General features: G+C 49.0%; 1 protein-coding gene across 3 annotated transcripts; it reads right to left on the reverse strand.

Moving 5' to 3' along the window:
* Positions 1-318: 318 nt before the first annotated feature.
* LOC122390794 lies at positions 319-15,525 on the reverse strand. Of its 3 annotated transcripts, none has more exons than XM_043384101.1 (9): positions 15,432-15,525; positions 8,149-8,476; positions 5,291-5,502; positions 4,505-4,699; positions 4,073-4,330; positions 2,739-2,885; positions 2,055-2,271; positions 1,538-1,683; positions 319-908 (listed from the first exon to the last, which is right to left on the reverse strand). In XM_043384101.1, the coding sequence occupies exons 2-9, from the start codon at positions 8,472-8,474 to the stop codon at positions 841-843; spliced, it is 1,569 nt and encodes a 522-aa protein (XP_043240036.1). In that variant the 5' UTR covers positions 8,475-8,476; positions 15,432-15,525; the 3' UTR covers positions 319-840. The 3 variants fall into 3 exon arrangements, with proteins under 3 accessions (XP_043240036.1, XP_043240039.1, XP_043240037.1); XM_043384104.1 differs by lacking the exon at positions 15,432-15,525 and adding an exon at positions 9,185-9,265; XM_043384102.1 differs by lacking the exon at positions 15,432-15,525 and adding an exon at positions 9,153-9,242.
* Positions 15,526-15,801: the final 276 nt, after the last annotated feature.

The raw sequence follows: 15,801 nt of genomic DNA on the forward strand, positions 1-15,801 counted from the left end.
GGATCTGCGACATTGGACGTTGAGAAATGTTACCTATGTTGCCTATGTTACCTACGTATGTACCTATGTTACTTGAGAAAAAAAAAATCCCGCTTTTGCTGTCCCACTAGCCCGCCCTACGTCACAGAGAAGGTATGACGTCATCAGGGGACCAACTGAACCTACCTCCCTGGTGTTGGAGCCCCCAGTATCTCCCGGCTACACCGAAACACACACTGTTGGTGTTTGTGACGTCACACATACACCCGGGCCCGGTGTAACGGCGTCTCCAGAGTCGTTGACGGATTACCGCCGACAACACACCGCGGCAGAGACGGATACCGTGATTAATAGCCGTGTATTTCACATTCGGTCGTGACTCGCCACCAAACAGAGTCACTGTGAGTCACGACTCAGCTGAACAACGGGATCACACACGTGACGTCACGATCACAAAGGCTCTCTCCGATGGCTGGACGGAAATCCAGGCCGTGGAATTGTCTCGATTAGTGAACAAGCTGGCCATATAACGCAGAACTATCAACGTAAGCTACAAGTGTGCTCTGGATAACCCAGACCGGGGACCTACAATAGCGACACAAATTACCGCGCTAGAACGTACAAAACCACAGACCTCTGTGTTGGAACGCGTCACATAGCCACCTTCTATGGTTATGCCCTTTCCGTGGGGTTTCCTGGTCTCGAATGCAGCGATAAAATGGCGGTGTTTCAGGTCGCTGAAGGCGGGACGACTCAAAGTGCGGCGTTGCCGACGGGAGACGGTGCTGCCATCTGCTGTCGGAATTGGACACTACCACCGGCACGGCAGCCGGCGCGAGGCGCGGCGCGGCCAGATGGGGTTTAGTCGAAGTACCGCACGTCGACGTTACTGCCGTCGGGCGGTTTGCTAAGCCGTCCAAGTACAGCCCCTGAAAGGAGAGCATGTCTGGTTTCACACAACGCCGGATAGTGACGTCATAGACAGTCAGTTCAGACTGATGACGTGACGTCACCTTGGGAGTCAGTCACTGCCAATGAGCCGTTAGTAACGTCATAAACAGCTAATGCATAATGGTGTGACGTCAATCACATAAACCATGGTACCATGCTGGCTGATTAGGTAAATGATAAACAAATCAGTACAAATACATTTAAAGTATATTGAACCGCTCGTCAGCGACGTCACAAAGAGCTAGCCCATGCTGCTGGTGTGACGTCACTTTTAGAGATGCACTGACAATATACCTACTGATATGTACCTCTAGTAAGTGACGTCATATCTCCCGACTGATGTCTGATAAGGCATCGTGCCATATGTGACATGTGTGACATCATACTAGCGCTGGTGACGTCTAGTAATAGTGACGTCTAATGCCAGTAATGTCTAGTGATAATGACGTATAGTGCTAGTGAAGTCCAGTGCTAGTGAAGTCCAGTGCTATAGTGAAGTCCAGTGCTAGTAACGTTTAGTGCTAGTAATATCTCGTGCTGGTGCGTGTCCGAGAGGCCGGTGGCGTCGTGTCGGTTGGTGTGGGTGGTCAGTGGCGCCGTTACTTACTGGGGACGTAGAGACTGATGTAACGGCACTGGCCTCTGTCAGTGCAGCCCAGGCCTGTCTTCAGCAGGGCGGCCAGGACGGCCTGGCAGTTTACTGCTGAGGAGGTTAGGTACAGATACTGCAGTTTCCTGCAGGCCTTTGCCATCCTGTAACAAAACAGAACAGAACAGGTCAGCTTGCGAGACACAGTGACACACAGTGGCACCACTACCAGCGGTCAGCTCCACACTTCATGGCACGTTGACACTGACAATAGCCAAACAAGACCAAAGGAATCATTTGTGGATCGACATCGCAAGACCAACACAGGGGAACGGAGATGTGAATGTCGCTAGATGAAATGTCCAGACTGGGGTAGTGCGACTCGCAAATAGTGATATGCCTGTCTGTCTCTCTGTATGTATGTATCTACTATGTATGTATGTATTTATGTCTGTCTGTCTGTCTGTTTGTATGCATGTCTGTCTGTATGACTTCGTTTACACAGATACCCGCCGGCGCCGGCCGTCCGACTGACCTGCAGACCGCTGCCACCTCTGACTCGGTCAGGGCAGGGATGTCCGTGAGGGGCCGCGGGTCTGCTGTGAGACGCAGGACCTCCAACCCAGAGCAGCCGTGGAGGGCGGCCAGCGTGGTTTCCAAAGTGGCGCCGACCACGCCAAGTTTGACGCACCACAAGCTGGTGATGGAAGCCAGAAGACGTGCCAGTGCTCCCGGTGTCACGGACGGCGACTCTGTTGAACACACAGACACACAGAAATAAGGACACGGTGGCTGCGGTCCAAATAACGCAACCCAAAAGGTGAAATCGCACCGGTATCAGAAGGTGAAACAAAGCACGCACGAAAATAAAAAAGGTAATAGTGACTTTGGTAAAATATAAAAAGTATGTGTTTAAAACACGTACAGACAATATAGATACATGTCATGTGTTAATGTATACGGTCATGTACGAGTATATCCTAGAGTGAAAAGAAAGTTACGAGCACACCACGCATACATAAAGCAAGTAACGGTGATTCTGGCGTATTTATGATGGTAGTGTTATCTTTCATTAAGTCTTGGCATACAGTGACTTAAGTATAGAAGTTCATTAAAGTGAAATTTACATAAGACATATTATAGCATACAAAATTGAGCACTATGCTGCCACATGGCACCAATGTCTTCAATGGACTGTGTCCGTGCTGCCGCTGCTCACCAAGTATGGTCAAACTGGATACTCGGTAATCGGGTTGTCGATTCGACAGAACACTCAGCTGGTCCAGGAGTTTGTCGGTTGCTAGCTGTACGCCGACACTCAGTTTACCAGGATCATAGCTCACTGGTGACCGAGTCATTCCCGACCCTGTGGAGAGAAACATGACCACAGAAGAGTCAGTATCCAACAGGAACAGAGTGAGAATCCAACGCAGCAGCAACCGGTATCCAATACCACGGAATATATAGTCTACGACATATAGTCTGTCGTAGACTATATATCCCTCGCCAGGCGAGGGCCGTTTCCATAACACGGACGGCGAGGGGGGTTGGTACAACCCCCCCCGTGGCGATTCGCTCCTATGGCATTTAGAAACACCAAATTTACAGGGTAGATGGGTCTATAGGAGGTCTCACCCCTGTGCAAATTTGGTTGCTCTAGGTCAATATTTAGGGGGGTTTGGGGGGTATAAGTGTAAATTTTTTGTTAAAACAGGCCAAAAAATTTTCGCTTATAACTTTTGATCTAATTAAGATAGAGCAAAAAGAAAAGCACCAGTGAACTCAGCACGTCAAGGCGCGTCGAACTATATACTTGTTTGCTTGCTTAAGTGTACTTAAAAAGTTTAGCACTTTTTATGCCAAATTTGGCAGCGCTACGCGCCGCCGTTTTTACGTTATTTGCGAAAAACCTTAGGGGGTTGCATCAACCCCCCCACGCCGGGCGAGGGATATTCCGTGCCAATACGGTAACAGAGCCCAACATATTTTCACATAATGACTGTTTGGCTTCATAAATAAGGTCAGTTATGTTTTGACTACACAAAACATATCTTTTGACTACAACAGAGGAGTACCTAGTCAGTATCACACCCAGCAGAGTCAGTATCCAACCCAACAGCAGAGTCAGTGCCATGGTCAAGACTGAAGAGTCATTACCCACCACAGTAGTCAGTACCCAGCCAGGGGTAGTCAGTGTCCAACAAAGGAGTAGTCAGTATCCGATACAGTAGCAGCCAGTATCCAACAAGTTCTTACGTAACTACTTCTTGGTAAAAAGGTCACTTGTCTTTTGACTAGGCAAAGCATACTACGCACACCATATGGAGCTTGAAGTTAATCATACTAGCAAACAGTAATTTGTTCTAGCAGTGCGGGCATTTAGAGCCTAGAGACCTGGAGACCTGGGACATCATTAGACCCATACGACCGAAGGAGACGGCAAATGAATAATCACTACATAAAGTCAGGAAGACTGCAAACGGCTTGGTGCAGCGGCCCGCAGTCGCGGCTTTGTTCCAGTACAATGTAATCTGTACCGCACGGCACTCTTACCAGTGATGTCCAGTCTTTTCAGCGACTTGGGTAGCAGCCACAGCCACTTGCCGGTGCTGTTCACGGGTAGGCTAAGATTTAATCTCTCCAGAGCCTTCAGTGGCTCCAGCAGCGCCTCCAGCTGGCAGTCACCGATGCCGGCTGGAAGTGTCAGCTCACGCAGACTGGAGGCGTTGGCACGCGCCAGATGGCGCAGGGCAGAGGTTCTCAGTTTGAAGCCGCGCAGGTCGGCTGTCTGGAGGGCGTGACAACTGCCCACTGGAATACAGTACCACCGTCAGTGAGCTAGCGATCAAACGGACAGGTCATAGGATACATGGAATACAACAACACTGTGTGTAAAGTAATAATCACATGGACATTGGACAGGTCACGTGATAATTAGTCATCAGATGATGTAAAGTGTGTTCCATAATCCATTACAGGACTTACCGACCAGTCGGATGTCGGTGCCCTTTTCAGCGGTCGGCGCCTTCAGTGATGTCATTTTCGGCTGGTCTTTTGCCCGTATCACGAGCTCCAGATTCGTCAGTGTTAAAGTGTTAAACCCCCGAGCTGACCGGTCGGCGAGCTTCCGCCGACAGTCGTCGAGGATGCCGTCGACGGCGGACCGCCAGCTCCGACAGACTGTCGACACCGACGGAAAATAAATGAGAAAATGGGCATGTGTCACCGTCCAGCATCAGCGTCGGTGGTCACTTTAAAGTTGTTTTGTTGGGTTAGGCCCTTTCGGTCTGACAAGACCATTGCAGAGCCGGATGGATGATAGGAATTAGGGGAAGATATTGGTCTGGGCAGACACCCTCGAGAGTCGCTGGGGCTGAGCCAGTCCGAATGGACGGGCCACCCATACCCCAAGTTACTCACTGCACCCGGCTACGGGTGTGCTCCCCATGGGAGCAACGGTGCCGCGTCAAGGGAGCAGCCCGCTTGGGAGTTGTCTGTCCACCCCGGAGCGAGGGTTGCGGCGTGGGAGAAAATAATTTTAACATCCTGACCCTGAGTATGGAAACGACGGACGGGTGAGGGCAGCGTACATGCATATTTCATCTCTAGACCAGAATATATCGGCTGATGGGACTGCTGAAACCATTGGATCTACGAGTACTGAGTACTGGGTATAAATCCCACGTAACTACATTTCCATAGGCTGAGGAAGAAGAGTCACGTCTGCTCGAATCGCCTTGTGAAACACAAGATCGGTATTTAGAGGCTTACCTCGTCTGGCGCGGAACATCTCCAAGCAGTCCATCTTTCTCAGCACCATCTTTAGGAGTTCAGTGTCCAGGACATTAATGTTTGTCTCACTGGGATCGGTTTTATTCAGGTCCCCGCCCGCCGGCGCCGCCTGGGTCGTGACGTCATCAGACTTGATGACGTCACTCTTGCTGTGAGCGTCGTCCGGCGGAGTGGTCACGTCCTCACCGTCACTGGAGGAAGAGAGAGTAGTAAAGTAATCTTGGAAGAGATGACGTCAACGTGACGTCAGATGACGACTTCTGATTGATCAGCTATCTCTACACACATCCAGCGTCAGATCCTTCCATCAGTCAGACCCCAAGACCACCACTGAGGCGAAGCACTTCACTTGCAGTAGTGACTGTTGCGACTAGCCGACAATTTATCCGTGTTTTTATTTAGTGGTCCGTCATCTCAAGCCGGAGGTATTTCATCTGGAAAGCCGCGAGAAAATATGTGTTCAGCGATATTTAGTTGCAGTGAGAACGAGCGAATGTAAATCATGTAAAGGAAGAACGGCACTGATTTACCTGTTTGCATATACGTGAAATGCCATAGAATGAGTTAAGTGGTAAATGTGGCTTAAGTTTGCTCGGAACAGTTTAAAACTGTTCCGACATTCGGGAAAAAATGTGGGTTAAAATGACGGTTTCTATTAACTCCATTCAACACCAAAGCATCAGAGCCGGTTCAACATGAGGAGGTGAAGGCTCCACGTGAAGTCTTCTTTGCGGCGCACCACAGCGATGGACCATTGCTAGACCCAGCTCGACACTCATCGTGGGTGAAGTACAAGCGTACCGTGGCATGGGTTCTTCGCTTCACCAAGAACGCCAAACAAAGTAAGGGAAGCGGCATGCGAGTCAGTGGGCCTTTAACTGCCGAAGAACTCAAATCCGCCGAGATGTTTGTTCTGAAAGAAGCTCAGAAGTCCGCATATCCCGCCGAACTGCAAGCTGCTGCTAGCAAATCTAGACTGCCGACAGAAAGCATCTTACATCAGCTCTCCCCGTACGTAGACGAACAAGGCCTGCTGAGAGCCCGAGGGCGTCTTCGTAACGCGCCGGTGCCAGAAACCTGTCGCCATCCAGTCCTGCTTGGTAAGGACGAAGACATCATCCGACTAATTGTGACTGATGTACACCAGCGCGTCATGCACTCTGGTCTGGAACACACACTCAGTGAGTTGAGACTCCAATACTGGATACCGAAGGCGAGATCAACTGTGCGGAAGATGCTACACCGATGCGCATTCTGCAGAAACAGAAGAGCGCAGCCTCAGACGCCAATGATGGCAGACCTGCCGGCGAGTCGATTCGACATGACGAAGCCGTTTGCATGCGTCGGACTCGACTTCTGTGGGCCGCTGACGGTTCGCAAGTTTCGCAAGACTGAGAAACGATACATCCTGCTGATCACGTGCCTCGCGACTCGGGCCTTGCATCTGGAACTCGTCAGCTCCATGGACACAGACGGCTTTCTCATGGCGTTTAGGCGCTTCGTCGCCCGCCGCGGACGGCCACGTGTCGTCTGGTCTGATAACGGGTCCAACCTAGTGGCAGGAGAGAAGGAGCTCAAGGTCTGTTTGGATGAATGGAACCAGGAGAAGATCGTCGATGAACTCAGCCAAAGACAGATTGACTGGCGGTTCAACCCACCTAACGCAAGCCACAAGGGAGGAGTGTGGGAGCGACTAGTATCCTCGGTCAAGCGTGCTCTGCGGGTCGTGCTCGGAAACCAGTGCGTCTCAGAAGAAGTGTTGTGTACTGTACTGACGGAGATTGAGTTTGTACTCAATAGCCGTCCGCTGACCTATGTCAGCACGGACATTGGTGACCCGGAGCCCCTCACTCCGAACCACTTCGTCTTGGGCTACCCGGAGGCCGCCTTCCCGCCTGGCATCTTCGCTGAAAGTGATGTCCTCGGCCGTGGAAAGTGGCGGCAGTCCCAAGCACTCGCCAATCAGCTATGGCGAAGGTGGCAGAAAGAATACCTACCACTGCTGATTCAACGGAAGAAGTGGGTGCGTGAAACCCGAGATCTACAAGTTGGTGATGTCGTCCTCATGGTGGATCAAGAGTCGCCCAGAGGTTACTGGCCGCTGGCGAGGATCACAGAAGTAACCACAAGCGATGATGGTCGAGTGCGCTCAGTGTCGCTGCAGACGGCAAGAGGATCCGTCTACCGTCGTCCGGCAAACAAAGTTTGCTTCTTGGAAAGTTGTGAGAGATCCCAGTGAAGCGGGAGTGGAGCTGAGCTGAAAGCTTGAGCGCTCGGGCAGTAAGTTGGAGGATGTGCATGCTGCAAATCAATGGACTAAAGGGCAGTGTTCGTGTCATGTCATATAGGCCAGTAGTCGCACGTATTATTGGTGTTCTACCCAGTAGAACACTGGGGGGAGTGTTGCGACTAGCCGACAATTTATCCGTGTTTTTATTTAGTGGTCCGTCATCTCAAGCCGGAGGTATTTCATCTGGAAAGCCGCGAGAAAATATGTGTTCAGCGATATTTAGTTGCAGTGAGAACGAGCGAATGTAAATCATGTAAAGGAAGAACGGCACTGATTTACCTGTTTGCATATACGTGAAATGCCATAGAATGAGTTAAGTGGTAAATGTGGCTTAAGTTTGCTCGGAACAGTTTAAAACCTATTCAATCATGTAAACTAAAGCTGCAATGATCATGTAGTCGCTGTTGAACCGGCTCTGATGCTTTGGTGTTGAATGGAGTTAATAGAAACCGTCATTTTAACCCACATTTTTTCCCGAATGTCGGAACAGTGACCCCTTCCTCCTCGTATGATTTTTACTTCCTCCCACACCCGTGCTATTTCTTACCCCTCCTGACGGGTGCATGTCTGCTCTTGCTGAAGGTTGTTTGTCTCTTGTTGGAGGTTGCTTGTCTCCTCTTGCTGAAGGCTTCTTGTCTCTTTTTGCTGAAGGTTGCTTGTCTCTTCTTGCTGGTGACCGTTTGCATCCTGTTCTTGAATGTTGCAGGTAGCCTTTATCAGAGGGTCGCATTTCTCCTCGGGTGGGCAGACCTTCTGCTCCAGCCTACCGATGGCCTTCCAGATGTCTTCCTCTATGGTTTGTCGGGCAGAGCGCTCTTCAATCAGCGCCTGCTCCAGTCGGTACACCTTCCCTTGAAGTTGTTGTATCTCCATCTCTGAAACAGGTGGACAATGATCTGATGATCTCCTTATTTATTGACCAAAAGGGACTGGACTAGCTTACTAACTTGCATAACTATAAACGTTGGGATCAGCAGAGCCTGAGGAATGCAAATGTTAGCAATAACAAAAGCAAGCATTCTATTCAATTTTCAAAACCATGATAACAGTATTTTGACCAGCTCCTTGGAGGCAGCCTGTGCCGCAATGCTACTGCCGGCGGCTGTGAACCCAGCCAGCTCGACACCACCGCGCTTATCAACTCGGCCCTCCCAGCATTAGACGCCCTGAGAGCGCACCTGCTAAGCTACTCCGCTAGCTACTAGCCCCGGCCAAATTACCCCGCAGTGCCATATTTTGAAAATTGTGTCTATAATGTCGTTACGGCAATACGGAACTAGATGAGATTGCTCTTGAAAACGCTGAACACCCCCAAAAATGGCGCCACGATGTTGGAATTTGTTTACAGCCCAAATTCTACTTGCTGTACAATTTTTCAAACGGAAGTAAAAATTAATTGTAAAAATACAAGCCTATCACAGAGGTCCCTTTTTCACTTTCTGATCAAGATGCATGCAATATATGCAGCCGTATCATATGTGTAGGAGATTTGTGAAGTACATATGACAGCATAATAATAAATAAATTACTTAGCTTTGAAGGTATTGACACCTGTATGTCCATCCTTGCGTGACAGGTTATACTTATGGTGAAAATTGCGCTCTGATGCTAGAGCGTCACCGATGCCACACGCGGGCGCCATGTCGTGCGGCGCTATCAGACATAGCCCTGATCACTCAGTCGTAGTCCGGTTATCGGACCACCGCAGATAGCCGCCCTGTCAGCCGCTATCAGGCGGTCTGCGGCCGAATCCGCGGCCAGGGGTTGACGAAGCACGCTCTCAGGGCGGGCTCACCATTCTCTGAAAGCTGCGTAGGGACATCAGGGATCGACGCGGGCCCTCAGAGATCGATATGAGACTTTAGTGGCGGGTAGGGCTCTCAGAAACCTCAGGTGTGCGATTCCCAGTGACCACTGACCGGCTAAGGTCCGCAGGAGCCGCCGAGGGCTTGTAGAAACCAACGACAGATGAAGGGATCCGAATTTTGTTGAGATGCTCAGTCAACAGCCATTAGGTCGCAAAGGTTGGAGATAACAGCAGAAGATGACAGAATCCTTAACCGTCCAGGCGGTGGGGGTCGTTGTTTGCCCCCCCCTCCTTGAGTTTTTTTCGATAAATCTCCAGAACCGCTGCGCCGATCGTCACCAAACTGTCAGTACCCTCCCGTGAATAGCTTTTACACATTGTGACTAAAATTGTGTTCCAAAGGCTATGATAGGTTGGCCGCTAATGACGTCGGAGTGACGTCATTTCTGCCATGTACAACCCAAAAACAGGTTTCCCGGGAAGAGCTGTCAGGCCTATAGCCTTGATGACACAGAAAAATGTTTCACACACAAAATGTGTAGAATTACCAGCGCTACTAAAGTGCTATCTTGAAATTTCGAACAATTTGGAATTTGACCCCCAAAAACAAAACAAAAAATGATATAATAGCCAAAAAATCCCAAAAGCTTTTCGATTTTCGAAAAACCGGAATATATGTAACGGCCTGTGTCGGCTTCTATTCACATTCCAAATTTGAGATCGATACGTCTTTTTTGGCAAAGTTATAGAAAACAACTGTTCAAAATTAATGACGTCAAATTTTCAAACTCAATTCTTAGGAATTCTAGACCACGTAGCGCAAAACAAAGGCCACCATTAGACTCGCCGTGACAAGCTGCATCGAATCAATACCCATTTTATGCAAAACTAATAACTTTGAAATTTGGCCTATTTCGACCTGACATTTGTATTTGTATTTGTATTTGTATTTGTATATTTAAAATCGCCAACAGACAATAAGTCCACTTAAAAGGCGAAGTCAAAGGGACAGTAAAACAGCACCCACCCACACACACAACACACACACACACCAGGCGCGGATACAAGGGGGGGCCATGGGGGCCATGGCCCCCCTTGGCCGATTTTTTTTTTTCAAAAATAAAATAAAAAGTTAAAAAGTTAAAAAGCTGAAAAGGGGGCCTCCTGAAAATAAAGTGGCCGAAATCCGATGAGTTTTTTTTTAACCTACCCACTTAGTTATTTCTTAGAAGACTAGCTGAGAAGACTTCTTTGTTAGAAGATTGGTAAAGCTTTTCATAACTTGGAGGTCTCTTATACTCACAGAGATGACCACTTTTACAGGGCCTCCTAAGTCCTAACCTGCACAGAGGGCCTCCAAGCCTGCACAGATGTTGAGATGTTTTTTTTATAAATTTAGCTCGAATGTTTGAATGGACGGATTGACAGAGCCGAAGCCCACGCTAAGCAGAGCTTGTTGCGTGGACCCCGACCCCTACCGTCCGATCGCGCAATTCCGGGTAACGGGAGAATTTAGATGCCAAAGTTTAACGTGCCCTTCAAAGCCGGACACGGCCTGTCCCACTCAACTGACTTCAACTGGCTGCGGCTGCTCCCACCAACCGCAGACCATCCCCGTCAGGAGTCTCAAATATCGAGCGCCGGAGCGTCTCGAACCCGGGCTCTCACTACCGGGAGTCCAATGCTCTACCAACTGAGCTACGGGACATGTTGCCTGAACAGCTAGATAAGCTCAATAGACGCAGTTTTTTTTTGGGGGGGCCAACAAGTGGGAAGATGGGGCCTCCAACAGGTGGGATTATGGGGGGGGGGGCTCCTGGTTTCTAATGGCCCCTCCCTTGGAGATTTTCTGGATCCGCCCCTGACACACACCTACACACACACACACACACACACACACTGAAGATAAAAACACGTAGAGTTATAAACACAGGAGATGTAAATAAATAAGTAAATAATAGCCTAAAAAGCCTAGTGAACAAGAAACACTAAAAGCACAGCGGATGCGATCACGCCGCTTCCAGCCCTTTCACATAGTTTAAAACGTGTCCTCTAAAAGTGTAAAAACTATCGCTAAAAACATCAGCGGGACTTCTAGTTAAAAACACGTTCATGGCCTTCGGTAGTCGGCGCAGAAAACCATCCCCGACGGTCCGTACGCGCCAGGGAAGCTCGGCGAAGAGCCGCTGTGAGCGGGTTGATCGCGGCGGCACATGGAGCGGAAATCTACCAAGGAGGTTAGAAGAACGGATTTTACCGGCCAGGATATTCCTCAGGAAGAGCAGGTCGTGTTGGTTTCTACGGACAGACAGTGATGTAATACCAAAATGATGCAGAAGAGAAGGATAGGACAGAGAGGAACATGGCGAGGATGTGTGGCTATTCAACCACAACAAGAACTTGTGCTGCACACGATCAACCCGCTCTGTGTGGGATTTGGCCGCTCCCTTTGACCTTGACCTTTGCCTTGACCTTAACCTTGACCTTTCCTTTGACAGTGACCTAACCTCCACCAGAAAGTGACCTAAACCGTACCTGATGGTCTTATAACCAGCACCATTGAGCTGGAAATGAAAAATTGGCCATAAAACATGCATCGCAAAACCCTAGTAAAGTTGGGTTCATGTGCTAAGATCCGTAAACGGTGAAACATTTTATCTTTGATCTGACCTGTGACGTCATCTGTGACCCCGAAGTCAATGAAATAGGTTTCGCTCGACAGTTTTTCCAGGGCTATCAGATGCTTTTTGAATTTTGACGATCGGCCCAGTAGTTTCGGAGATAGGAGGGGAGGCCCTGGACAGCCCCCCCCCCCCCTCAGTCACTCGCGTTATGGAAAATACCCCAGTCATGCGCCGGTTAATTGTGGGCTGGCGCTGGCTCAGCGGCGGACTTATCCTGGATCCCACCCTCCTTCCAGCATGAGCGTTGGCTGGATGGCCCGCCTCACGTCCCTGTAATCCTCACTCCCTACTCCATAGTTATTCCCCCATCCTCAGACCCGGGTTGAATAATAGGATTGAATGGGATTGAATGGGCGCTCACTTCGACAATTGTTGATGTCACTAGCTTGGTAATTGGTATACGGCGTATGCTTACCAATGCGGAGGAGAGAGGACAGTTTCCTTTGTTTAGCTTTGAAGCGAGCAAAGTGGGTTGGACGCAAGTCGCTCATGTGTAGAATCACTTTTAATAAATTTCGGCGCTTAAAATACAGTCCACTACTAGTTTAGCCAGACTAAAACGCAACAAATGACCCCCCCCCCCCCACAGCGCGGAAGGTGGCCGGGAGGCCCACCGCCTGCCGGGTTAAGGCCTGACTACACTATGCGTTTTCTGCGGGCGCTTTTTTTTGCGGGTTTGCGGGTTTTGTGTCATATCGTTCTAGAAAAATAAACGATTTTACGCTTTTGTGATGGTTTTTCGCCGGCACAGGGGGGGGGGGCGGGTTGATGCAACTATAAAAAAGACTCGCTAATGCCTTCCCATGTTAAGAAGAGCATTTTTGACGGACTCGTACGAGTTTTTGAATGCGAGTTAGATGTCATAAAGGGTCTCAAATGAAAGATTGGACCGTCTTCTTATTAGGATCCAGGGTTTTTAGTGGCTGACGTGCCCTTGACAGCTTTCAGGACCCCTCCTAAGAGGACACTGCAGTGTCCGCTTGTAATGTTATGGCAATGGGGAAAATGATATTTTAGATGGGTCTGGGGATTTTCGCATGGAAGTGAGAAGAACGAACAAACAATTGATATCGTGAACTGAGGTGACCTCTGTGACCTGACATGACCAATCGTGACCTAAGGCGACCTCTGTGACCTTGCACGACCCATCGTGACCTGACCCGACCTATCGTAACTTAAGGGTTGGTCATGACAGTGACCTGTCATGACCAATGATGACCTGAAGTGACCTGACCTGACCTACCGTGACCTGAGGAGGTCCTAGTGACCTGCCCTGACCCTTTGTGACCTAACATGACCCAGCGTGACCTAATTTGACCTTTTCAGCTTCTAGACGTCCAATCGACTCGAGAAAAACACCAATCGTTTTAAATTTTATATAGGTTTTCCGCGAAAGCCTCACGTAAAAAGCGACCGATCGCAACGAAGCTTTCAGTACCCTCGAGTTAATCAATTTTACACCTACTCTAGAAATTCCATAACCCTGACCCAAATGACCTTTGACCTGTGACCTCTTTTCCGAGACCATGTTTGGCCGGAATCGCGATTCGGCGCATGTCGGCTCGCATCAGCCGCGCGTTTGCAAGCTTTTCGTGGTTTCAAACGTTCAGACATGTGATTTGATGTTGCTCTCATACATTAGGAAGGGTGTCAAGGTCACCTGAAGGTCAGGTCAGGTCATTGACCTTTGGTGACCTCGGTTCACTTTTTCGAGTTTTACACGTTTCTAGGCTAGTTTTTGGAGCTGCATTCGAATTTAGCAATCATTTGAACATTTACCAAGTAGTTTTGGCGCCTTCGTAACATGTTACGAAGCTGTCAGAGGCGGTTGACACGTATTACGAATACCCGTCACGACCCCTACCAGTTGACCTGAACTGACCTGACCCGACCTGGTCTAAATGCTTAAAGGCATCATCTCTGATCAAAACTAACACGATATTCGTGATCAGCACCCCGGAAAACCCGTCAGCCACACTTACGACTTTCTAACAGGTCCCGATTTTCCCGATTTTCGGGTCATTGACCTGACCTGGAAGGTCACCCGATGACCTAGGACCTTAAAATTAATTGGGTATCATCGGCTTCCTCTCGTGACGGGCAACACGCTCGTTTTTTCCGGCAACCTTTAGCTCGATCAGGGGCCAAACGCGAGGGGGTCTTACCAATCCCCCCCCCTGTGCCGTCGAAGGACGCAAAATGGCCTGTGTCGGAGAGGATTAAATTTTACTTAACCCGCGCACCGACAGGTGCGCGGGTTGGCGCGGTCTGCGCCAACTTAAAACCGACGGGGGGCGGTTGACCGCCCCCCCCCCTGAGATCTCGAGAACGAAGCAAGATAGCGACAGGCGGTAAACGGCGTGGAGTACGCACGGACAAGATCTACAATTTTTACTAAGGTCATTTTCAGGTCAGGTCAAAGATAACGTCACAGGGGTAAAAAAAATCCAAAATGGCGGCACTAGAAATGAAGAGTTTTTTTTTTTCTCGAATAACTTTCAAAGTAGCCAAGCTAGGAACAAATTATTGGCACCATCGTGATCCTCTCGTCAATCCGAATCGAATCATATGTGTATTGACCTCGAAAGGAAAAGGTCAAAGTTTGACCTCAGGTCACGTAACCTCAATATCAACATGTATATTATTCGATGCGTCTTGACGAGCTGAACACAACGAGACCATCCGCGTGGCTGTATCTCGTTCCTGTAAGGAATTATTAGCAAAAAACCTTTGGTGACCATTGATGACGTCACATGACCTTACAGTTGCCCAAGAGCAAAAAAGACCTGAAGGTAGTCAAGGTATATCGTGTATGAAGTCATTCATGGTATAATTGGGCCATTCCGACGCTTTTTAGAGGAAAAACAGGGGATTGATTTTCCCCCATTGACTTATGATGGGGAGGCCATGAAATTGACCTGACCTTAGGCCATCGATATCAAAATTCCGAGATAAACAAATTGTAGCTATCAATGAGCTCATTACATTCTGCGACTTTCAATGGCCACCGTCATCTACTGTAGCTCTAGCACGGTGACAAAGTTGCAAACAAGTGACTTGAGGTTGGGTCATTCAAAGTGACCTGGTGACCTGACCTTGAAAGGTAGGAGGTTGAAATTTGCACACCATGTGTAAAATTGATAAGGGGAAAAGTCATGCCAAATTTCGAACGAAAAACCTCAGGGGGCGGTCAATCGCCCCCCTCCCCCGTTGGTGCGCGGGTCAAAACCGTGGCTACACCCCTGCAGTATGGTAATGTCAAATATCGATATAAAAGTGACGTCACAACTCTCTGACGAGTATAAAGGTGTGCCTAAACCCTTAATCCGACCCCGTTACCGTATCGACTGCTGCTGGCGGAGTCTTCACTCCACACCCCAGCCCTCTGCCCTGCACTGCAACACTGAGATCACTGAGATAGGGCCTTCCACTGAGCGCTGCATGAAGGTCAGAGTTGAGACATGGGACGTGTCTCACGGGCGCACAGTGGACCCGGTACACTGTGCAGCGGGAAATAATTTAACGATTTGATGTGGTATATTGAGACGAAAGGGTAAAGTACCTATGTGCTGCACTATAGTCTGGCAAACTTAAGAAAGAATGGATTTAAAGTGCTGCGGCCGTTGATGCATGTGCATTTATATTGTGAGAGCATAGTTTCTGTCACAACTTTTCACACAAAGTTCTCCGAACCATATATTTTAAGTGA

Source organism: Amphibalanus amphitrite, unplaced genomic scaffold, assembly GCF_019059575.1.
Source record: "Amphibalanus amphitrite isolate SeventyFive unplaced genomic scaffold, NRLGWU_Aamphi_draft 000409F_arrow, whole genome shotgun sequence".
Taxonomy (NCBI): domain Eukaryota; kingdom Metazoa; phylum Arthropoda; class Thecostraca; order Balanomorpha; family Balanidae; genus Amphibalanus; species Amphibalanus amphitrite.

Excerpts from the sequence above, each read along its gene's own strand:
- LOC122390794 (XM_043384101.1), bottom strand. The coding sequence starts at position 8,474 with ATGGAGATACAACAACTTCAAGGGAAGGTGTACCGACTGGAGCAGGCG. Across the intron at positions 2,272-2,738 it reads ATCCAGTTTGACCATACTTG|AGTCGCCGTCCGTGACACCG; the intron begins GTGAGCAGCGGC and ends TGTGTTCAACAG. Across the intron at positions 909-1,537 it reads CATCAGTCTCTACGTCCCCA|GGGCTGTACTTGGACGGCTT; the intron begins GTAAGTAACGGC and ends CTCTCCTTTCAG.